Source organism: Archocentrus centrarchus, chromosome 10 (genome assembly GCF_007364275.1).
Source record: "Archocentrus centrarchus isolate MPI-CPG fArcCen1 chromosome 10, fArcCen1, whole genome shotgun sequence".
Taxonomy (NCBI): Eukaryota; Metazoa; Chordata; class Actinopteri; order Cichliformes; family Cichlidae; genus Archocentrus; species Archocentrus centrarchus.
In genome coordinates, this window is record NC_044355.1 from 22968186 (window position 1) to 22993934 (window position 25749).

Sequence of the window (25749 nt, forward strand, 5' to 3'; positions counted from 1 at the left end):
CTTGGCTAGCATTCAGCTTGGCTAGCATTCAGCTCCTCTAGTGTGACTGAATTTAACAGACACACCAAAAAGAAAGCAGAGAGCATGTAAGGACCTGATTTCAGGCAGTGAAATATATAGTCTTACATATTTAAGTTGCATTAACTTGAGCTGTGTAAACTTTTATAATAACACTGTAAAGAAAAAAAAAAGCTTCACGTTAAAGAATAAAGTCAAAACATTAGAGGCAGCAAAACAGCAAAAGAACAAGTAATCTTCTGATGGCAGACAAATATGCTGGCCTGAGGGAGGGCACTGTTAAATATTACTTAAGCACTTCAGTGGTCAGTACACATATCAAGGCTCACAGTCTGAAGCTCCACTTATCCCATTAGCCGTTGATTTATGACTGGTAATGTGGTTATACTGCTCTGCAAATGAAAACGTATGAGGTTATGATGAGTTATTATCCAGTTGGAGTTTTATTGGTCCTTTCACGTCTCTGTGGTGTTGAGGGTCACTCGGGGACTGGCTGCAAGGGACAGTCAATCACAAGACAGAGCCTGTTAGTCTGATGCTCTTAAGATTAACTGCCCCTGTTTGAGTCGTGTGCTTTCTCATTGTTGTGGGACCAGAAAAGTTGCTCTGCTGCCAGCCCTGCTGAAGTTAGGGGGAAAGCTGGCACCCTGAACCTCACTTCTCGGACTGCGTTTCCCAACTGTCCATCTTAACGGACAAAGGCAGACGTTGGCCTTGTGGGGAAGATGGATGGAGGTAGTAAACAGGCACTGGAGACAGAAGGAACGGGAGTGCAAGGGGAGGGAGTGAGGGAGAGATGTATGGCAGCACACATCGCTTCAGACAGAATGACAGATGATAGGATTATGTAGCATGGCTACTTTCCACAGTGATCAAAGTTAGGTGGCCTCCTTTTACAACCTAGGTATACTCCAAGCCAATCACTTTGGTGGATAGGGTCAAAAAAAAAAAAGATGCAGGAAACAACCCTCCATTTCAATGTAATATTTCACTCCATAGTCCAAAATTCCCGACTTAAGTCCCTGTACCGCAAAGCAATACTTCAATTGCTGTTTCCATTTCTTGCAAAAGAACCGCTCTCCTGAAATAGGAAGCATTTTTCATTCCACCAGTCCGTGCATGGCGTGGCTGCTTCGAGCTGCAAGTGGGAAGTCTCATTCTCTTTTCATTCTCAGTGTCAGAGTTCACTTGAAAGACACTCTCATAAACATTGTTAACTCCAAATTACAGCCTCCTCCTTCCTGCAGCCCCCACTGCATATTTAGTAGGCGCACAAATCAAATTTACCATAACAGTCGCATTATTTAAAAAGCATTACTGCAGTAATGGCAAATTTCTTCTGATGCACTTATTTAAATAACTCTGCCCATATAAAGCAACTGGAGGGAGCAAGCGCGTGTGCGCGTATAGCCCACACATATGAGTGCAGGTGAACCCACAGCAGCACGTGAAGCAGGTGGGGATTGTAATTTTGGTAAACACACGGTGTGAAGTAAACCCTGAATAATGGATTCAGCCACGGTAAGAGTAATCAGTGAACCCTGAGCTCAGCCTATTGAAGTTTAATAACATTCTGAATGTCAGAACACATGACAGCAGAGAAACATAATCCCCTCTCCCTGTAGAGAGAGGCCTAAACTAACTCTACCTCTCTCGCGCGCTTTCTATCCCCTTCCCTCCTCTCTCTCTGTCTCTCTCTTTGAGTTACACACTGTACACACACACACACACACACACACGCACAAAAACACCCACACTGGTAAAGCCTTTCAGATTAGCTGGTGTGATTTAAACGGCATTTAAAGAGAAGTAAATAAGGGAGAGTTCCAGTTCAACAGAGTTCACATATCCCCATCCCCGCAGGGTTCTGTCACCTTATCACACTCAGGTTCTCTCTATTTGATCATTAAAATTAAAGTTACACAGTGCCCACCCCCCACCCCAGCATCTTTGTGTTTCGGCTTGTGTGAGCGATTCCGTTTGCGGGGCTTTTCTACTGTGAAATCACCACTTGTTGATACAGTAACTGACACTTTGAAATACTTCTCAGATTTTCATTAAGATCTCAAGTTAAGCTGAAAGGAGAAGGCTTTGGGCTTATCAGCTGGCCAGAAATACAACGCCTAATGAATGATAATGCCGCTCTGTCTGTTGGATGTGTAAATAAGCATCTATTTTCCTTCGCGTGCTTATAAGATAATAATGTGTTGCCTTTACGTGACTGCTGACCCGAGTGGCTGAAAAAAAAAAAAAAATCACTTAATGCAAGCGTATCACGTGTTCAGCAAGTGGATGTACGTATATGAGCCTAAATGTCCCATTAACATACAACAATTTTAGGCAACCTAAATCAAATGTTATATGATATTTACCCCACCCACACTGCTGGTTTCTTTAATGGGACTCGATCCGAGTGGTTGATTGTTGATGTTAAATAGGGAGCATGCAAATAAAGTTTACATGGGAAGAAAGGGATTGTGAAATCACGATGGCTAATGATGTTGCTTGTATCTGAATGCCTCATTATCATTCATTAGCATGAATTCGGTACTTGAATGCCTCTTTATCTCTCTCCACTGCTCCCTCTCCCTCGCTCCATCCATCTCTGCCTGCGCCCTCTCACTCTCTCGCATCTATCACATCTTCTCTCCGCACAGCCCCCATCTTCACATTTTCTCACTGTCCCTCTCTAATCTGTAAAACCGCACATTTGGCTCGGTACAGAGAGCGATGAGAGGAAATGTCACATTCCGGCGCAAAGCAGCGGACCATCACACTGGAATGTCAATTGGCCGAGCGGTGTTGGAGGTGGAGGGAAGTGGGGCTGGGGAGACGGCGGGATGAATGGGCGGAGGAGTGGAGGATGACAGGAGCAGCCCCGTTCCATTGTGCGTTTTTTAAAGACGTGGCGGTTTTTTAATGATTATTCTAATCCCACCGAGGACCTCTCAGCCAGAACTGGGTGCCTTATCTGCCCTCCACAGTCATTCTCTCATTAAAACACAATCACAGGCCACCAACTCTAATAAACCTTCAACTTCCTTTTTGAAAGAGGGAAGGGCAGGTGGGGGGGGGGGGGGGGGGGGGGGGGGTGCAGATTACAGTAGGTCTGTCTGCCAGTTCCTCTGTAGTGACACGAGGAACAGGAATTCTGCTTCTAATCGCTTCTTGTGCAAAAAGGCTATTAAAGAAATCATTGGATTTGATGATTTTTTTTTATATATCCACAATGAAAAAGGTCACTTTTTTAATAAAGACTATGGGGATTATAGAGTGCCCAGTGGGATTTGGCTTGTGTGCACCTTGATTGTTTTTGATTGCCTTAGAGAAGTGACTCGGTACACACTTTTCAAGTCGCTGCTCTTGGAGTTGTCCAAAGTTAAAATCAAGCCAAACACTTCCAGGCATTGATGCTGCAGCCCACAATCCCTTTTGACTACCATATCCCCCCTTCTCTCTCTCTCTCTCTGTGACAAACACACATCTACACAAACACACACTCCAGACAGGGTTTTAAACCCTCTTTAATCATCAGCTCAAGTGAATATATCAACCTCTGCAGCTTGGCTTTAATTCAAACATGATGCAGTGAAGTGGGCCAGTTTGTCGGCTGCTTAACAGCTTCAAATTTTAAGTGTGTGTGTGTGTGTGTGTGTGTGTGTGTAGGACTGGATGACAAATCAAATTTACTGACAATGAGAATCTCTAAGTGATCTAACTTTACTTTTACAGTTTTCAGGAAAAGTAAAGGCATTACCTGGCAAACAAAGGCGAATAATGGCCTTATTTTGAAAAGCAAGCTCACTGTATCTTTAATGCACCCTGTTGTAATTACAACATGTGATCCCTGGAAAAAATGAGGCACATCAAACCACAGAAAAACGTTTGCTTAGACTAGCATCTCCTTGTAAAGGACTGTTGCTGGCTTAATAATGACAGGATGAAGAAAGGAAAAAGCATTGTTTACCACTACTGATGATTATGCAAATGCAAACAAAGATGCGGCATAAGAGCAATGACTGTGAAAAGGAAGACACTATGGTAGCAGCAAATCATCTAGGATTCGGATCATTTCTGCTTCATTAAAAGGTTAGATCCACAGCTGGTGTGCTGCTCCTATTCAATTCAAACTGGACCTCTGCAATGCACCACCTTTTGTTTCTGTTTCCTTCCTTCTCCCCTCCAGCCCCTCTCACTGCACCTCCTTCCAAAACCTTCTGATCACCGTTCCATAGTTATATCTGACTGGCAAACAAATAAAGCCTGACTGCCACTCTGAACAGAATTCCAATGATCTAAGTAGGACTCTTTCATCATGTTCCATTTTCATCTACACTAACACCGCAGTGATATTTATTTCCAGTCCACCTCTCTCACACATCTTCCCGATAAATTTCGACAAAAGGCAAACCTCTACGGACTTTAACTGCTTCAAGAAATCTTGAGGCCACTGCTTCAGTTGAATTCCAAGCACTCTGCTGCCTTGTCCCTCAGGCCACGGCCCCTGCTTGCATGTCTGATTTGGCATTATGTCCTTTGCATCTGGACACAGCTTAGAGATGTAAGGGGGAAGAATTTATGGAAATAATATGCATTAAAAAAGATGAGAGAGGAGCCAAAGTCAAAGCAGGCAGCTGTCATTGGTAGTGATTCAGAGGTCTATGAGGCCTCTCACTTTGCTCCTAAATTATTCATGCAATCTGTCAATGCTGCTGTCTAGGCAGACTCCTCTCCCCATGTGTTCAATGATGACAGAAATCCTGTGCTATGTTCACTGCTATCTTCTGCAAATCCCTCACCGCAGACATCCACCACACTCGCAAAGCTTCAGCACATGCTTTAGCGTGCGTGTTCATCTGTGTGTTTTGATGAGGGTGCATGTGTACATGGTAAGGATATGTATATGGCTACATGCGTGCTTGCGTGTCTCCTCTGGAGGATTTCAATAACTTTAGAATCATTTTTCATCTTTGCGCTGTTTCTGTTGCCTCGTGTCTCTGTAAGTTTTACATTATGCAAATTAGACACACAACACACTGTGGAATATGAATTCGGGCACAAACGCGCACATGCAAACACCACAACCACACGTGAAGAGAGAGCTTCCGTGTTCTGCCTCGTCCTTCTGAGAAGTAGCTTTGTAGCACTTTTACAGCTCTTTGTGGGAGACTAAGAAAAAAGACACGCATCCCTCAGATGTTGCAGACAGTATATTGTGGATGCTGAAAAATCCTCCACATGATAAAATTCTTAATTTCAAAAAAACAAAAGATGCAGGATGATAAACTCCCTCAAATGAACAGAGTGCACTGCAGTCACCTAACTATCTAGATCTAGTCTTTGTGTGATTTAGCGAAATAGAGCTTTGACTTTGTGCCTGTTGTATAATCTGTCTCAGTTTTAACACACTCTTAAAACTGAGACAGATGTGACTGTGTGTCATGGTGATCCAGGCCACTGTCACTCAGCATTAAGACGGATCATGTCTCATCTTTTAGGCATCACTACATGGACGGTTGACACATTGCGTGAATTTAGGAAAGCAGTCTTGGCTTCACAGTGGACCTCTTTTTTTTTTTTTTTTTCTTGGTCTATTGCAAAAACTGTTTCTGTGAGCTTACATCAAGTGTTTGGCAGCAGCCTCGGAGACGATATAAGCAGCTGAATAAACAGACTAATAGGAGGATCTATGCCGAAATAGAGACACTGATATATTTGAATGTATACACTTTAAATATTGTTCCTGAATACACAGGATGTCTGCGCCCAACAGTGATTTCTAATTAAGAAATGCCCACTGAGCAGATTATCAGCGTAACACAAACCATGGCTGACAGCTTTACCTTCGTGACAACTAAATGTAAAATTCTCAGACCCCCCCCCCCGTTAGCCACTGTTTCATTGCAACCTGTAGGTGCCAACTATTTACTGAAACACTATTATGTTTTTCTTCCTTTCTTTCCATTACATCACATCTGACGTTTCACCTCTCTGTGCTGTTGTGTATTGTCACAGGGCTTGTTACAGGACTCACTGCAATGATAAGATAAGACCCGAAGGCTCAGCAGTAAATATGTTCACATCGACTGAGGGCTTTGCCTTTTGCTGTTTAGACGTTCTTTTATCTACCAGACACATCTTTGCTTTGCAACAAACTTAAATCACAAATTCACTGACTGGGGGTCAGGCGTGCTTCCCTGCGACCACATCATGACGTCTTGTGGCTGATAAAATTCTGACCACTAGTTTATGGGATCAAATAGACGGATAATCACTGTATTTTTGCTAATATAAGCAAATCTGTTAGATCAAAGTGGCCTTCAGATCACTCTGGCTTTTTATCTTGGTTGACTTGTCAAATCCCTCCTTCCTACTTCTGACTTTTCTAAGTCAGAAATTTAGCCACTTCTTTCTTTCCTTCTTTCTTTCTTGCGATCATGATCCTCTCCATTGTATTGGAACTTGTTGTAGATATGATCTGTCACACTGTTTTTCATTAGTCAGATGGTCGTTAGTCAAACGTTATCTCTCCCATAAGTCTCCCACCATCCTGACGCCTCTTTAAGCAGGAATATCTGTCTTTTGCTTTCACAAAAAGCTAAGCCTTGTGATCCTAGTCTGGCTTTTTCTGTGCTTTAGTATGCCACAGGAGTTAAAAACTTTGGAACTTGTTCCACTAAAAAACTTTTTGAGTATAGTTAATAAATCTGCACACCCCTACTGTGGCCTGACATCAGCTTCTTTAAACACCATTTTTTCATTAATCCACATTTTTGGCCACTTTGGTCAACAGAAGCTGGGAGCAATGCAATCATTAACGATCAGCTTTGATGTTTTTATATATTAGGAAAGCATTAGGGGATGTCTTTAACCCTTCACTTGGACTCTGATGATTAGAATTTGGGTGCAGTCACTCTGTCTTTGTTATCATCCCATTCCTGTGAATGTGACATACAGTTAGGTATTGTATTTCTGTGGATTTTAAAGTCAAGAAGGGATGAAATGGCAGACTATCAGCTTTCATTCAAAGGGTTTAACAGAAGTTTGGCATCAACAGTTTAGGAATTACAGCCATTTATATGCACAGTCCCCCATTTCAGAGGCTCAAAAGTAACTGGACAAACTAAAATCATTTAAAATACTAGAAGCACTCAGAGAGCGCAAACCTCCGCCTAGGCCATAGGGTCACTGACACTGTAATACGTGTATCCAAATACTGTGAAATAATCTTTCATCTTTCCCAGACAACAATAACCCCCTATACCCCAATAGTGAAGAATATTCACTATTCCTGGATCCAGATCGTGATCCGGATCACCGCCAAAATTTAATCACTTCTTCCTCTTGTCATTTCCAACCACTTCACAAAATTTCATCGAAATCCGTTCATAACTTTTGGAGTAATCCTGCTGACATACAAACAAACAAACAAACAAACCAACGCGACCGAAAACATAACCTCCTTGGCGGAGGTAATAAGGATTATTTATAATACTTGGATGAAAATCCTTTGCAGTCAAAGACTGCCTGAAGTCTAGAAGCCGTGGATCTCACCAAATGCTTCGTTGCCCCCTTGATGTGCTCTGACAGGCCATTACAGCAGCTACCTTTAGTTTCTGCTTGTTTGTGGGGGTTCTGCATTCAGTTTTGTCTTCAGTTACTGAAAAGCTGCTCTGTTGGTTGAGATCAGGTGACTGATTTTAAGTCTATAATAGATGGTTGATTTGGTCAATGCTTACATTTTTGTGATAAATGTATTCTAGGTTTTCAGCCTAATGATGGCATAAAGGTGTAAAAATGGCAGCAATTCCAGCACACTTATTGTTAACGACACACTTTTGAGAACCCACTTCAATTAAAGCTGAAAGTCTGATTTCAAATCCACCACAGTAATGCAGAGTGACAAAATTACAAAAAATACATATGGACCTAACTGTCTAAGGACCTGCTGGAGAGAATTTAACCTAAGCTTCTCCTAATCCTACATTAGCAACCATAACAAGCAGAACGCCTGTCAAGCTTTCAGGACAGGGGAAAATATGCTGTGGGGAACATGCGAGTTTGACAGCGGATATCCTCGCAGTTGAGAATCAGGTGCCATATTTCACTTTTCTGAAGTCAAAATCCCCACAGGTGAGATGTAGGATATGAATGCTTCACAAACAGCTGAATCCATCAAAGATGAATAAAAATGCCTTCATTCGCTAGAAATACACAAACCTTTTAGTGCAGTTGTTAGCACCAATTTGGTAACAAAGAAAGACAGCTGAATGTTAATTATGATGTAATATGAGAGCCAATGTATGGCTAGAAGGCAGTGATGTAGCCTACAATGTAAAAAATGCTGTACTGGTTATTTTTCAACAGCTCTGGGGGGGGGGGAGTGATTATGCTTATAACAGTCATATAATCCAGGCAGGGATATATGCTGCTTTTTAGCAGTTTGAAATGAATATGGCATCGAGGATATGCCAGGCGGATGGTGTTTAAGTGGCGCATTTGGTGAAACTTGAGTGCCTATCTATTAAATTCCTTCAATGTCCTCACTACAATTAAATCTGATCTAATGCACATTAATGTTTTGAATATTGGAGGCTGACTAGTTTATGGAGGCAAATATGAGCATCAGGTTCGTAGCCGTATCCATCCATCAAATGGAAATATTTTATGTTTCTTATGGATCTTTTAATACCCAAAACTCAGTCTTGTGTGTTTCTGTATTGCTTTGGGATCTCGTCTACAATATAAAGTAATGTGGGTTTGAGCAACATTTAGCAACACATTGAGAGTGTTTTGTAGGCAAAGTTTAAAGAATTTTAAAGATCCACACATCCGACTAGATGGGCTGCTGAATCAAGTTGTGTTAAACTTCATCCAGTGCAAATAGGGAACAGCTTCCCAGTAGCTCGTGCGAAAACATTCATTAGCCTTACCTTGGAGCAAGCGGCTGGCCTTTGACCCTCAAACACAATTCTGAACATCTATTCACGCAGCGCAGACAGAGAATCAACAATGAACACATTCACATTCCTACTAATTCCAGCTGTCGCCTAGAACACCCTCTTATTACCACATTTGACTCTCCCTCTTTGTCCTTGCACACAAGCAACACACCACACACGCAGACTGCTCCTAACAATGGTGAGGACCATACAAAAGCAGCCCCTCAGCCAGGTGTGTGACTCTGCAGGGGTTAGCTCTACAAATCAGTGAGCCAGTTCCATGACATCATGTCTCCTGCAGCGACCCCCCCCCCCCTCCCCCCCGCTTCCTGTTTCTCCTGTCCTTCATCTGCCAGCAGGTGATCCCAATCTGCTTCATTTGTTTTGTATTTTTTTTTTCCTATGCAGCATGTAGAGAACACTTTTTTTTATTTCCCTCTGCTGCTCTAACCATCCTAACCCACTCAATCTGTGCCGCTGTTTCCTCAGAGATGTTCAGCGACACCAAAGGGGTATCTAATCCATCTCTTTCTTGACATGTTAGCTGCCACTCATACAGCACGCAAAGTCAAATTCTCTTGTTCCTCTCACCAGTCTCAAGTTTAGGCCTTGACTCATCAAGTGTCATAGAAAAAATATTGCCACTTAACCCTGTGACATGATGCTCCTTTCTGAGCTGCCTCTCACTTGTTTATTTTATTTGTGCGTGTGTCTGTGTGTGTGTGTTTATTTTCAGATCTCTTACCTTCCAAAGTATTAATATGTGCCTTGGGGCGGGGGGGGGGGGGGCCTTTACCTTGGCTCTCGGAGGCACTGACACACAACAGCGTACTCATGGGTTTGTCATCATGTCAACACTCGAGAGGATTATACAAAGACAGAAACAAGCCAGGTTTATCAGCTTCAGACCCACAAGAGTACACGCATACACATGCAAACACGCTGAACAAACTAATCTCTCTCAAAAATAAATAATTTTTTTTTTTTTTTTTTAAAAAGGAAAGGAAAGCCATTGAGCACTGGAGAAAACTCACACACACACACTCACATACACACAAATTTGAGCTCTTTTCCCTTATCTCCCACTCCCCTCCAAGCGGCTTCAATTCACTGCACTTATGTCTGCAGGAATTAGCTCCCTGCCTGTTGTCTTTCATGCTGTGTAAGGTAAACAAAATGCTTTTCTTCTTCTTCTTCAAAGAGAAAGTTTCTCCGTTTCCTAATTGATAATCCTTCTCTTGACATGTTGGTTTGCCAGGCTGGGTTTTGTTCCTAGGACAACAGAGCAGTGTGCATCCTCTGCTGCTCTCTGTCGCTGTTGTTCTATATTGTATGGCTCGTCTATTTTTGTAGAAGCCCCAGTGTGTTGTTCCATAATTACAGAGGATAATTATTAAGGCGTCACGCGCATATACACACTTGTTTGTATCAATAAGCTCCTCAGGACGGAAGCAAACATTTGAACTTAAGCGCTCTCTGTCGCATTGCCCCCGGGACCACTGCCTAACAGAAAACTCCAACTTTTATCCAAAACCTATATTATAACCTAACCAGAAACATCCAGGGGATTTTCTTAGCCCTGTCAAGAAATGTTGGTCCTTTTAACAGCAGAAACACTAGAACACACACACACACACACACACGCACAGAGTCGCAGCAAGTTCTCCCCTTTGCGATAACTCCTACAAAACGCCTGTCATCCTTACTCAGTCGTACACAAGCGGGGAGTCAGCGCAAGCCGATGGATCAATTTAGTAGAGAAAAGCTGAGGCATTCTTCAAATGTAATGGGCTTTGATGTCGACGCTGAGCTGCATTACAGAACCTCACTGAAGCCAGTGAAACTTCTTTTTATCTGTCTGTTTCCTATGCAGAGGACGTCGGCAGGAAATATACCTCACTTCTGCTGCAGTTTTTTCTTTTTCTTCTTCTTGTTGCTGCTGTTCAGACACCTACACTCATCCTCCTTTATTATCAGCCGTGTATTGGTTCTCCCCGTGAGCCAGAATCCCGCTTTGACCCTATTTTTTTTTTTTTTTTTTTGGGGGGGGGGGGCATGATCAGTTTGGGATCCAATTTATTAAAATTAAAAACACAATAACTGTGTCGTGAATCTTTCCTTGTTTATGAAGTATGACTCCATGCGTTATGCTTTCACGGGTACATACTGCCCCCTGGTGGAACGTTTGTTTATCACATGTATTCAGGCTATTGCAGTCTTTCTGTTTCTATATATAAAATGTTTTAAGATGCTTTTGATTGTGCTGTTCCAACCACTTTCTCCCCTACAACACATAAGTCTACATTAGATAAAAATAATTATTCGAACCAAGCAACATTAAAAAAATTTACAAAACTGCCACAAAGGTTATGAGTCATCATAACCCCTGCAATTTCTTTAAAGCCGGTGTAGTTATTCTAGAAATATCTTCCAATTGGACATTCACAGGGAATACCCATTCAGTCTCTTCTAATTTAATTTTTTTTTTTTGATCCACAAGAGGAAATCATAGACTTCTTTCACACTGCTGCAGCTGCAGCACTTCACAGTTCACCCAGTAATTATGACAGTTTCCCTGCCAAAGTGTGTTATTATCAGTATGTGAGGCATGTTTCGCTCCCATCAATTCTTCCTATGTACCAGTTTCTGTCATGCTGTGAATTGTAATAGACCCCGCTGCTTCCATTTGGTGTGAAATGCAGCCAAAGAAACTGGCAGTGTGACATTCAAATCACTCAAACACAAAATTAAATGAAGATAAAGGATGTGAGAATCTTTATTTATAATAACATATAAAAAGTAAATGGGGGGGCGGGGGGGCAAGCAGGTAAACAAGATCATTTGCTGCTCTTGGCTTGAAGGTGAAGCAAAGAAAGCAAAAATTCATCAGACAGGAAACGTCTCGCTTTCAGTGAATTTACATGCGCTCGGTACAAACAGAGAGGCATTAACAGGCATGTCTTTAGTTCTCACACAGCCCACAGACCACTGACCATCCAACGGCAGCAGCCAACGTTTCCTGTAAATCTGGAGCACATAGCAGGAACAAGTCACCATGGTGCTTTTCACAGCCTTTTTCTGCACAGACGAGTGTACGGCTCATTCTCATGGGCAAACGCTGCCAAGAATGGGTTACTTATTATGCCTCGTGTCCCGCATTGGAGGCAGCGTGGATTCAATGAAAACTGGTTTAACTGTGTTTGTGGGCTTTTTCTGACAGTCCAGTAACACTGCAACTGATGTCAAGGAACAGCTGCCGGAGTATAAAAGGGGCATGCATCAGCAGACGTTTGAACCTACCTAATGAATATACACCAGTTAAACATTCAGTTGACAAACAGACTGGGATGAGATGTTCTGTCAAATAAGTGTATTTCATTGTGAATTAAATCTCACTGCGACGTGGGGTAAACTAACATGAGACAGCCAGCTACGATCGACACATCTGATTTATAGAAATCTCTTCAAATAATGAAACTGACATACAGAAATATGCACGAGGTGTGAGGGACTGTAAGTGAGCATCAAAAACAAAACAAAGCCCCACCCAAAATGATTTCACTGTGCAAATGTATTGGTGTGGGAAATGGGATGTGAAAATCACCTCTGTGGGCATGGACTTGTCGTAAATGTGTACATATGGAACTTAAATCCCTTTTTTTTTTTTAATCTGAATTAGCTTTATTTGTGTCATGCAGCAGGAATCTAACTTTCCTGTCACTTTTTCGGAGTCACGTGGCACACTTTGTCACCTCTGACTCCACCCCTCATCCGCAGATTACCTCAAAACTTTTATCTGTGCATATGAAACGGGAGAATAGTACTACCCCTTTTATTTTAAGCCTAAGCGATGTCTAGCTGCTTTGATTCTCTATCATACAAACTCTATTGTAAGTGTATTTAAAGTGAACATATGCTAGGGGAAAAAAAGATAGTTTGCTGCCCACCATACAAAAGGCATGAGGATCAAGGCCTAAGTCAGTGTCCATGATGTAGACAAACACACACAATTAAGATTTTTGCCAGTTATTTCTATAAAGCAGTTAACAGAAATATCAATGGCACATTTACTAAATTTAAAAAAAAAGAAGGGAAAAACTAAAAATCACCCAGTTAAGCCTGTAGTGTTTAGTAGCTTCAGCATCCACAGAATGTAGCATTATATCCATAAAGATCACACAGTCTATCACCTGTGCCATGTAAAAACTCGCAGGTTTCCTGATGAGTCAGCCCAGGCACTCAAAGGCACCACGACTGGTGGTAGATGGGCCAGAGGTAGGTTTCACAGCCTACGCAGAAGTAAGACTGACTTCAAGTCAGGCCACAACCAAAGTGTTATAGCTAAATGATTTTACAGCTGTCCCTGCACAGAAAGATGTTAACACTTTGCCGCGCACGTCAAACTTTACAGTAACTGTTATCAGTGCAGACAACACGCCATACCTACTTTAAAAAAAAAAAAAATGAAAGAAAGAATAAACAGCAACTGAAAAAAAAAGTGACAGGAGGGACTTGTTATTTACGCCTGACACACAGAGACAGTGCTGCGAAAGTGTTTTGGCACACGTGAACTTTGACCCTCTGAGGTGCAAATTCTTGGAAAAATATCTCTACAAATGAAGTGTACAGATCTGTATTATTTTAGTTGGGATGATGTTTCTCTGTGTAACAGCTGGAGAAAAACAGTGACACCCTGTGTTAGTTTTCTGCAATACTATTGATTTTTCCACAATTTATGAGCCTAAAGCATCTTTGGTCAACCCTGTAGGTCTCACTCGTACAGCAAGTACAGTGTGTGTGTGTGTGTGTGTGTGTGTGTGTGTGTGTTCACGAGAATATTCTGGGGTAAGAAAAATATGAAAAACTCAAAACAACAAAAACCCAAGCAACTGATTTGTGTGATAAAAATGCGACCAGATGACCTGGCCTTCAGCTGTGGCTCGAGAACAGTCCCTAAATGACAGAATAGTCCCAAACCCAACCTCAAGCTTAAAATGTGTTGTGCGCACAGTCGCTGATTTCACTCCATTTTGTGTGTTGTGCGTAATATTGGTGTCAGCTAGTCGCGGTGTCAGTACAACTGTGCCTTAGGTTCTAGCTCTGAGAAAAGTACTCGAGGACAAGGCGAAGGTGTCCCAAGCGATCTTTGAGTGAGGTCAGGGACAGGACGGTGGTCTGATAGGCGGGGTCCAGCTGGAGGACAGACAGCAGCCACCAGCACCACGCTGGACCATTAGGCGAGGCCTAAAGGGGGAAGTTCAACATCATGAAAACACATTAAGTACCACACCAGTCAATCAACCCTTCTGATGCAAATCACTTGAAATCATTACCTTGCATTTGTTCCATGTCTGCTCTCAGTTCTCACAAAATTAATGTTCCCTATAATATATTTTCTAAGTGTCGTGTAACTGGATGATTCTCTTCTGTTCCATTAACATAAAACTAATTTTCAAAAGTGAAAGTTATGAATGAACGTGAAAGCAAAAGCTAAAGGGAAACATGCCCCCTTGTGCAAACAATAACCACTCAACCCCTAACCGCCCACCCTAAAGCTGACACCGCTTTGTTCTCTCAAGTTTTTTTTTTTTTTTTGCATTCAGTAGAACCTCAGAATACCAAACGATCAGGAAGGTGTTCACCGAGGTCACATCAAAGGTGCCATTTTCTCATAGTCTCTAATACAACAGGACTTCCTGTTGCACCCAGTTCTGGCTATTAGAAAGAATGCAGGTTTAAAGCACTTTCACAATGACTTCATTTTTCAGGCCGGGAAGCTACGTCTATCTTTTATACACAGTCTGTGATCAATACCAAGAGGTGAATCTTTAAAGGTTCAACCTGTGAAGTAAACTGTAGTTTTCACTCATTATTTGTAGTAAACTGACTGACCTGGGATGCATGAACCTTTACTACTACTAAACAATATAATAAAAAAATCACTTTTTTTTTTACCATTTATGATAACACTGGTTACTATTTGACATTTAAAAGGTAAAGGCAATGATTTCTGAGCAGAGTGAGGGAAATGGGTTAACAGAGCTGATGTCACAGTTAAAGCACTAACCTGAATGTTATCCTCCTTATCTGGCATGGCACCATACTGTCTGTTGATCTGCTCGCGTATGCGGCTGCCCAGGCGCTGGTACCAATCCTGGGCCTGCTGATACACACTGTCATGCAAACGCTGTAAAAGCTCCAGCTCATTGCCCTCAACCTAAGAGAAAGTGAGGATGCAAAGATAATAATTAGAGAGAGAGAGCAAGACTTGCTGCAGTTTGTGATCTCTGAAAGCCTGACCTTGATGTCCTCTAGGTACTCTATATCAGCAGTGTGGTAGCCATCCCTCTGACCTCTTTTTAGTACCCTGAATCTGCTGCCACCAACTGTTTCCACATATGAGCGCCCATCAGGCAAGAGCTCCAGACCGAGAATCTCCAACATGCAGCCATAGTCTGCAAATCTGAGGCACACAAATTTTTAAAAAATCTTAAGGATGTACACATTTAAATACATCTTAATTAGAAAATTAGAGAGGAAGAATATGAGAGGGTTGAGTGAAGCTTATTTTGATGCAGTAATGTAAACAAACTAGTTCCTTTTTTTTTTTTTTTGGCCACAGCAGTTTTACTTGCAGTGTAGACAGGAAACGCGGGAAAGATACGGGGAGGACACGCAGGCAAATTGGCAACATGCCGGGACTCGAACCCATGCCGCCCGCACTGCAAAGCAGCATATATATGTGATCACCTGCTCCACCACTGAGCTACCCAGGTGCCCCAAACTAGTTCCATTTTGTGTTTTTTCAAGGTATTATTGGTTTGAAGGAGCACAAGAACATAAATGGAAAAAAGAAAAGAAAAAAAAAGTGTCACCCTGTGACTCAAAGATGATCATTTCAAAATGAGTAAGGTCATCAAAGTTGCAACATGACTGCTATCACCCTTTTACAGACCTTACATCTGAAAAGTTTTTTTTTTTTTTTTTTATTTAATACTCAATCGTGGTAAAAGTGTCTTGTCACTTACGATCACCTGCTTGCCAGTTAAGAGGGGGCGCGAGAGAACAGCGGTGATGTGGTCACAGAAAACCCGAAAATGTCGATTACATTTTCCAACTTGTAAAAATGGCATCAGAAATAACTGTCAGCAAAGCAAAGTGGGTGGGTAACGGACTGAACGAATATTAACTCTGAGGCGAGCTTAGTGAACGGGAAACACATGAGGGGGTTACACATGCAACTAGAGACTGGAATATCCACTAGCAATCAACCATCAGTGACAAAGTGAAATGCTTTATGTGGTTGGGGCTTTACTGTATCTGAACGCTTGAACAACATTTTTGATATTGATTTTCCATGAATATTGCTTGTTGCTCTAAGACTTAATGGCTCGAGAACACAGTGTAGTTTTTTGGCTGCAATCTTTTTTTCTTTTTTCTCTTGAGCCAGTAGTGACTGTATCTGGAGAGTGGAGCGCTACATAAACTTTGTTATCAAGCTGCATCCATTAACTTAACTGCACATATACGCACACATGCTAAATGATGCTAAATAACAACTGAATAATAATATTAGAATATGTGGCCACTCCTACAGAACTACAGATTTTTTTTTCACATCTATGCTGGCTTCATTTTTCAGCCCTGGAGGTTGCTGTGTGATCTCTAGAGGCACGTTATTCAGAAGGGGATGAAAATGCACAGCAGATCTCATGGCAAACCTGTGACCATGTTGTTATTATCCATCCCCTCCTGGTCACATATCACTGATTTAAACTTTGCCCCTGCGCCGTCTACTTATGGTGCCCTGCTGACACTCCCATCAGGCTCCGCTTAGCCTGCTGTGAGCTTCACAGTCAGGAAAATATCAAACAGAAAAACGCTCTCCGCACACCGACAGCCTGGAAAATATAATCATAAACAACTGGCTGGATAATATATGTCAAGGTTATCAGCCCAAACATGTGATTTCATCCTCATCATAACTTGATGTATGCTACAGGTAGAAATATGTAGAAGACTGTGCTGCATACCCTCTGCCATGCTCATAGCTGCACATGCCAAACTTCTTGGTGCCAGTTTCCATGCAGCGACGCATCATCAGCCGATAGCGAGGTTCAAAGACATGCAGTGGGCAGGGCACTCCGGGGTAGGCCACGGTGCAGACAAATATAGGGATGTCCTTAGTGAGACTAGAAGAAAGAGAAAAGACCAAAACTATAAGAACAGCCGATATTGTAGGAAAAAAAAAAAAAAAAAACACCATTAAATTTGCGACAATAAATAGATGTAGACTGTGTCAGTTAGGTGCCTACTTTGACAGTTCAGCCATCTCAGCATCGTGGACCTGCTTCCTCTCAGCCAACTGAGGAGCAAAAAGTCTGGTCATGATGTCCTGGACCAGAACTGTGGGGTTGTACTTCCTGTTTCTTAAGTACTGGAAAGGAGAAGAAACCAGGGCAATCAGCTCCAACACAACATTATGATGTTTTTATTATTATTTATTATAATCAATTATACATACTCAAGGAAAGATACTACAGTATTGCAAAAAAACCAAAAAAAAAACAAGTGGTGCCGAGCACAGTTTTGCTGTAATATTGTTAACAAAGAGACAAACATATCAAAAACAATACCCCGTTCTCCCCTCCCAGGGTGGGGTAAAAAAAAAAAAAAAAGTCACAACCATTAAAAAACGTACACTTTGCACTTTGATGCACAGTCGTTCATGTGAGTGCTAGAGTGCTCATAGATCCAAATCTGTCTGTGAGTATGCCTGTTACTCTGTAATTGGGAATCTGCTGCCGGGTCTGCAGCAGTGCTTGGCCAAATTGTTTACTGGTGTAATCAGTCTTGTGACCACTTTATTGATTTTGATTGGAGCTCACTTCAGCAGCACCAGTACTTTTTACTGGTGCTACCCTTAAAACACAGTTTCTTTAATACAGCACTTTTTTTTAAGTCCAGTCTAAGTTGTGCATACATCCCTGCACAGACCAACTATAAGTGTGTGCTTATTTCATTTAGGTCATTATTTAAAGACAACATAAGCCAAAAAAAATTTAAAAACATAACAATAAGAAAATAAATTGTGTGTAAATAACACACAACACTAACTGAAAAGGTATAGACTTTAGTCTTGCTTTAAACACGTTCTATAGGTATTATCTTATCAATCAGTAAAAATGACTTAAATCCTTGCTTGATGTCTTCAATAACAGTGTGGCAGTCCCACAGATAGTGACTGATATTAGCAGTACAGAAGTAAATGTGTTTCCTTATAAAGGGGGTGAAATGGGGAAGAAATAAAGAGTGTGACAGTATGTTGCATGCTGCAGATTGCAGGTAGTAAGCCAGAGCCCACTGGTTTAGAATGATTCAGCAGTAAGTAGTAAGAACAAAATAGATCCATAGATCCATCACTAATTTTGTGCGTGCTTTTTTCTTGCACAGGGTAAGAACATTTCTATTAGTAAATGAGGCCCACTGTCTTTGTATATATTTGCATCAAAGATAAAGCAGTAGAAATATTTGTGCCATAGTGCCTGAAGACTACAGTGTGGTAACATTAACAAAGCTTTAATAACAAAGTAGTTTTGTACTTAAAGTGGAGCTTTTTTGGCTTTCTTCCCATTAGTTTTAAATGGACTCAGTGCGATTACCTCTTGTAGCGGCTGCTTGCAGAGTGGACAGCGGAGGTTGTGGTCTAGACTCCTCTCAATGCAGTTTTTGCAGAATGTGTGGCCACAAGGAGTTGTGACTGGCTCAAAAAATAGCCTTCAGAGGACAGACAGAAACAGCCATGTGTAACTTAGCTGTTAAATCTGGTGAGTGTTTGTGTACATATTGTGCGTGTGCAAGAACACAATCAGCCAGCTATCTGACCCCATTGCAGACAGTAGTGCATTACTGATTACAGTCTGAGACACTCACCTAATGCAGAGAGGACACTCAAAGTCTGACACGGTGAGAACAGCCAGGCCGTTCTCCCTCTCATGATAACTTTCACCTAAGACTGAAAAAGAGAGAGGACGCAAAACAGATTCACTTTAAAGATTTACAACGAGTTTGACCTCGAGACATCAAAGTCCCAGTCATTATGCAGTTTCAAACCATCTGCTGGGAGGAAGTCATTTGCAGTTGCACAGCTGCAAAGACAAAAAGGATTCGTACTAGGGTCGCTGATGTTATAGATGAGGGACAAATCATAATAAATGTGAGCACTGATGTGTTGACTTACACTTGCCATGCCAGTCTTCTTTCCTCATCATCATCTCTTCATCCTCGTCAGCAGCGGGGAGGAAGGAAACAGCTTGGCAGAGGCTGAGGCAGCATTCTGTACCCGTGTCATGCTTCACCTTGGAGCAAAGAGGTATTTGGTTTTATCAGTTAGGATTTATTTTTAGGTGCTAAATCTGGTGCCTGCCCACACTCGGCTCGTGGGAGGAGCTTGGAACAAGAGAGGGGACTCCAGGACTATGGGCACCTATTTGCAAATTCTGACACTTTTCTGATTTTGTTGTTTTGTTTTTGAGTTTTCTAAAGATTCAAAGTGCATTTTCCAACTATATGTGAAAAGTTTACCTGATGTCCATCTCTCCTCCCTTTTCCTTCTCCCTTATCTCCATGAGAATGTTTGAGGTCTTCAGCATGAATCGGCCCCTGCGAGCCACTGAGGGTTGTAATAGGACAGGGCTCTTTCAGGTACTCAGAGACCACCTGCAAAATGCAGGGCACCTCCTCCGGCACTGACACTCCCTCTGCCTCCAGGATCTGCCATTGTAACAATTAAAATCTTTTTTAATTGTTGGGCACGATGATAACTGATGTTTGGTTTCAGTGCAATAAAACTGAATTCAGTGAAGAAATGCAAATAAAGCTGAAAGTTGATTTAGTTGATTTTAAGTACTTTTTGCTACTACAGTTACTACTAACAGCTTAAGAAACTGCTGAATTAAAAAAAAAAAAACTAAAACTGAAATGAGGAAAAAAATACATAAATAAACTTAAGGATCTCTAATAAGAGACCGCACCCAGCGTACTGGCATCTTAGAGCAGATGAGTGTGCAAAGTACGTTTAGCTTCTGAACATATGAGCCATGGCTCGACCTATAATGAAAAACCATAAATTCACACATGTTCACCATATATTCCAGATTCCAACTCTTAAAATCACCTCAGAAGGTCTACAAATGATTTGTGCAGCTCTGCATAGATGCTACAGCAATCCCTGGTGCTGCTTTAACCTTATATGACTGCAGCCTTTCACGTAGCAATGTCTGTGCTACATCCTGTTATACATAACAAATAACACACACTCTAACGTGAATTACACTGCATTTCTCTCTGATGAGTTCTCGGGAAGTTAAACAGACCTTCTTAACCTGGCTCTTTGCAGGAACAAAGTCAGCTTGAAGTTTTAGGCAACGGTGGAACTGGATGAGGGCTTCTTTCTGCTGACCCATTCCCAGCAGTACATTCCCTTTATGAAAGCAGCCCTGCACAAACAGAACGGTGCAATCAGCACATTGTTGCCTGTTTAAACAACGACCTACAGAGAATTTCAGCAATCATCAAAAAGTCTGCATGAAGTATGTTGCTAGAAAGAAACCGAAGTTCTCTACTGAGGTGGTATGGTACTATGAGGTCTTTAAGATATGAAAGGGCCTGATTATTCAAGATTTTGCATATGAGGAGAAGGATTTTTAATCAATTCTGAATTTAACAGGGAGCCAATGAAGAGAAGTTAATATGAGAGAAATATGCTCTCTCTTTCTAGCCCCTGTCAGTCTTCTGGCTGCACCATTTTGGATCAAGTGAAGGCTTTTCAGGGAGCTTTTAGGACAGCCTGATAATAATGAATTACAACAGTCCAGCCTAGAAGTAATAAATGCATGAACTATGGTGCAAATGGATGAAGGCAGTCCTACATATTTGTTTAATATGCGCACTGAAGGACATAACCTGGTCAGAAATGACTCCAAGACTCCTCACGGTGTTACTGGAGGCCAAGGTAATGCCATCCAGAGTAAGTGTCTGGTTAGACAACATGTTTCTATGACTTTTAGGACTGAGTACAATAAGTTGTGTCTCAATTTAGATCTAAAACCACACAATACAAAGGACTCTGAGCAGTATGTTTTCCCACATTTGCAGTGAGTCACCACTGGCACGGAGTGATTAAATGACATTATGACATAAGTAGCTGTTTGCATAACATTGTGAATGACATAACATCAATAAAAGCAGGGGAAATTGCTTCAAATGGATCAGGTCGGCATGTTAAGGCAAATTATGAAATTAATTTATGATTGCGCCATAACACGCATGTTACAAAACCAACCAATGTGTGTGGGTTCAAATTCAGCAGACTTTCCCAAACCAGAGTGCAGTGAAATGCTTTAAATGTGGTATTGTCAATGTTATGTTCAACAGATTTTGCATGTATTGCCTACACAAAAGGACCACACAAAAGCAAAGACACAGTGTGTGTCTGCCTGACACCCTTTCCAGCGCTCACCTCTGTCCAGCTGGGGCGAAGGCAGCAGAGGTAGTCGAGGTCCGTCAGAGCATCAGAGAAACGCATCAGGCCCCAGTTAGCTTCAGCCCTGAACATCTTCAAACTCTGGTCGTCTGGGACTAGAGAGAGAAGAGGTGAGAGGTGACTGTTAGAGCATGCAGCTTTGGAGGAGGTATGGCCAAACCAAAAAGACCAATCATGCAAATGAGGGAAAAAAAAAAAAAAAAACATGCATCATGTAACAACAGGCCTGCATAACAGGTAATTCTCCTTTCTGGAACACTGAGGAAAATCGATCCAGGAACTTATGATGCACCACCTCAAGAAAATAATTGCTTTTGATAATGAATATTTACTCGTGCCAAAAACAATAATGCAAAAGCTTATTTTGAAAACCCCCAGTGCTGACAGTGTCCGCACCTACTGGTTCACATATATAATGCACACACCATCACTTCCTATTCCAGTCTATTCAATACTTTCAAGCTTCAGCTGCTACATTTGTGTGCATGTGTGCATTCTAGGTTCTTAGTGACACTGTTACCTAAAGCTGTTTGACTAGTCATTACATAAGAAACTGCAAGGTCATGTAAATAGGCATTTGCAAACACAAACTCAGCTCTTTGTAAAGCTCCTATGAAATAGGCCAAAGTGACCAGGCCCAAACCCAATCCTCAATAGGAAAAAAAAAAAAAAAAAATGGTTTACAAATCTGCTACGAGATCATTACACAAGATCCTGCAATGCTGGAGTAAGGCAGGTAGAAGTATTTAACTGGATTGGCAGAGGAGGCAAACATGAAGGTTAATTCAGCTGTTTCCCAGTAGCACAAACACTCCCATGATCCCCAGACTTGATCAACTCATCTAAGGTAGAAGCGGAACCTTTTACTTCCATGTGGCTGCATGAACAACAACAAAAAGAACAACACACACACACACACACTGCCCGAGTCTGTGGCAAGTTTGACTATCCAGTCCACAACTTCCTGTATTTTATGATGTCTGGGTAAAACAAATACTTTTTCCATTGCATTTTTCTTATGCAACGCAAATCATCTAGTTTCTTTGCTGTTTCAATCAAATGATTAACTACTTTTTTTTCCCCATTAACCTAATAAGGAAAAGTGAGCATCTGGAGACTGCTTACTAACAGTTACTGGCTTTCGGGGGTTACACCGTCAGTCTCCATCAGTTGGACACGCGCAAAAAAATAAATAAATAAATAACCTGCGCACAACCAGATGCATCGTTAAATTGCAGTTTAGGCATGGAACCTAATTATACTTCAGAAAAGTGAAAAAAAAAAATAAAAATTCTGCATGCCTGCAATTTCCAGGACATACAGCCCTCTCACGTGTGTCCCTTACCTGCGTTCAGCCCCTCGTTTGCGGTGCGTAAAGCTTCCGCGAACTCGTTGGTCTTGAGTTTCTCCTGAATATGGCACTTCATCCTCTTCTCTTCGGGCCAGCACTTTTCGACGACACCGATGAGCAGGACGTTGTTCTTCATGTTTTTCACCTCCTTCTGTTTTAGCCTCTCTTTGCACAGCGGACATTTGAAAGGGAGGTATCCCCCGACGCACCTCCTGCAGAACGTGTGGCCGCACGACACGGTCACCGGCTCGCACATCAGAAAGAGGCAAAGGGGGCACTCCAGCATTTCCATCGTGAAACGGTGATGTCACTAGTACGGTGTCCCACGGGAAGAACTGTTGCTTTGTTCGTAAAAGCGCTGTAGATAAACGGTTTGGGGTATTGTGTTTGCACGGACCATTAAATTACATACCGGCAGCTGACGATACACTAATCATAGTGTCACAGATCTGCTTGAAGCGCACCGCTTTCCGTCCAGCTGCAAATCTGAGCCGTCATATGCTCACCTCACAAATTTTCTTTTCGTGTTGAAAATATTAAGTGACATTGTGCGTTTCCAGCCCTAACTTAGTCTTTGCACTGGGACAAATGCCATCTTCCCTTTGCAAGCGGTTGAATAAAGACACCCAGCTTCCAGTCCAATGCGCCGTTTTCCTCGACGCTCCAAAACTCCAGAAACGCCGCACGAAAGCGGCCGGTAAATCCGCACGTAATATTATTTCTCTTTAGTAATCTGAGTCCGCTTTTAACCCCTGTAGCCTACTTCTCCACAGCCACGAAGCTAGGTTACTGTGTAACACCATTGCATTACATAAATAAAGATCACGTGACGCAGCAGCCCGCAATCCCATTGGCTGAAATGAACGGCTTTCCACCCTGTTGTGAAACCCAACGATGCCGAGTTTCATAACATAATTCTTTCGACTATGCTTCCTATTATTTTCATCTGTATGTTTAAACTAACCCATGGCACAAGTTGATGTAATAGTGTGTCAAGGAAAGAAAAAAAAAATGTCTATGATAATTCGAAGAGTGGAGGAAATTATAGGAAGTACCTCAAAGCAGGGAATCCCAGCCTAGGATAACTTCCAGGGGGTGCGGTGAAAGGATTATGGCACAAACCTAGTTCTGTCCATCCTGCTTGACATAAAAATAAACGAGTGAACACAAAAAACAGCTTTAGGTCTTTAGACACTGCTTTTTTTTTTTCTTGCTTGTTTGTTTTTCATTACAGAAAATGCAGTGCAGATCATTTAAGTGTATCTTTGTATTCTAGGTCACAGAAAGAAAGCTGGAGCCTGACATTATTATACCCTGCTGTCTCAGAGGGACACAGACAAAAAGACTCCTGAGTGTGAAAAAATAGCAATGCTTTATACAACAATTGCATAAAGTAACCAATTGTTTTCATCAAGTATTCTCTTGTCCCCATCACTCCACAGAACAGGTTTTACTCTGAGATGCTTGATGAATTCTCTTAAGAAACACACGTACGACTCATCTTTTCCAATGAGAAACTGGGGGAAATTTGCAATGCAACACAACTTGTGTGTTACACAAATTTATTGAATTTATGTAAGTTATGTATACACCTCAGCCGACGTCACAGAAATACAAGTGGTGGATTCCAGTTTTGAAGTTCACCCTGTAATTATCAGTCTGAGATGTTTTCAGTTTCAATAACAAAACATGTGCACTTGCAATGACTTCACAGGAAGCCCGCTGAAAGCATCATATTTCTTTTAACAGTTGTGTAAGAGTAATATGCTGCAAGGCAATAAGAAAATGCTTATACTGTTAGGTACACTTATGAAAACTTATAAAAAGGGGGCTGGGAAGGTAGAATTATTTTACTACATACTATACACAGTGATCTTTGTGTAACCACTCTTCACTAGATTACACATTCTGCAATTCAGTGACTCCCCTCTGCAAAAACATAGGAACAGTGAGGCCAATCCAATTATTTTTGCTGTAGACTGAAAAAAATTTAGATTTGACATTAAAAGATGAATATGAAACAAAAGATCAACATCTCAGCTTTTATTTCCAGGTATTTGCATCTGGATCTGATACACAGTTCAGAAGATGGCACCTTTTGTCTGAACCCATCCATTTTTCTTGTGAGCAAAAGTATTGGAACATGTGACTGACAGGTGTGTTTTGTTGTCCTGGTGTGTCCTGTTATGTTGATTATTCATGTGATAAATAGCAGTGAATGTCTATGCTCGGGTTCAGATTTGCCTGTGAAGACTGCACATTTATAGTTAGAGGAGTAACCAATAGGAAAACCAGAAGCTGTGAAGCTGAGAGAGCCATTGGACAAACTTTTGCCATAGCCAGTACAACCATTTGGAATGTCCTGAAGAATAAAGTCTAAATATCAGATGTTGAACAGGTAGACCAAAGAAAACAACAGCAATTTATAAGTGCTGTAAAGAAAGACGCTAAAACTGTTGCTGACATCAGCAACAACCTCCAGAGGGCAGGAGTGAAGGTGTCACAATCTACTGTTTGCAGAAGACGTCATGAACAAAAGTACAGAAGCTTCACCAGATGTAGATGTAAAACACTAATTAGCAAGAGTAAGACCAGGCTGGAATTTGCCAAGAAGTACAGAGACAATCCTCAGAAATTCTGGGACAGTTTTATGGACTGTTGAGACAAAGATGAACCTTTACCAATGTGATGGGAAGCCTAAAGTTTGAAGAAAGGATCTGCTCATGATCCCAAACATATGCACTCATCTGTGAAACACAGTCGAGGTGATGTCAGGGCTTGGGGTTACATGGATTCTTCTGGGATGGGCTCATTAATCTTCATTGATGTCACACATGATGGCAGCGGTACAATGAACTCAAGAGTTCTACAGAAACATTTTGTCTGTCAATTAA

General features: G+C 41.6%; 1 protein-coding gene across 1 annotated transcript; it reads right to left on the bottom strand.

Annotated features, from left to right (window-relative positions):
- Nucleotides 1–11770: 11770 nt before the first annotated feature.
- Nucleotides 11771–23650, bottom strand: lonrf4 (LON peptidase N-terminal domain and ring finger 4). The gene is made up of 12 exons (XM_030739347.1): nt 22850–23650; nt 21481–21599; nt 20336–20458; nt 19545–19733; nt 19201–19318; nt 18894–18975; nt 18623–18737; nt 17276–17397; nt 16994–17152; nt 15261–15423; nt 15028–15177; nt 11771–14204 (listed from the first exon to the last, which is right to left on the bottom strand). The coding sequence occupies exons 1-12, from the start codon at nt 23145–23147 to the stop codon at nt 14055–14057; spliced, it is 1788 nt and encodes a 595-aa protein (XP_030595207.1). The 5' UTR covers nt 23148–23650; the 3' UTR covers nt 11771–14054.
- Nucleotides 23651–25749: the final 2099 nt, after the last annotated feature.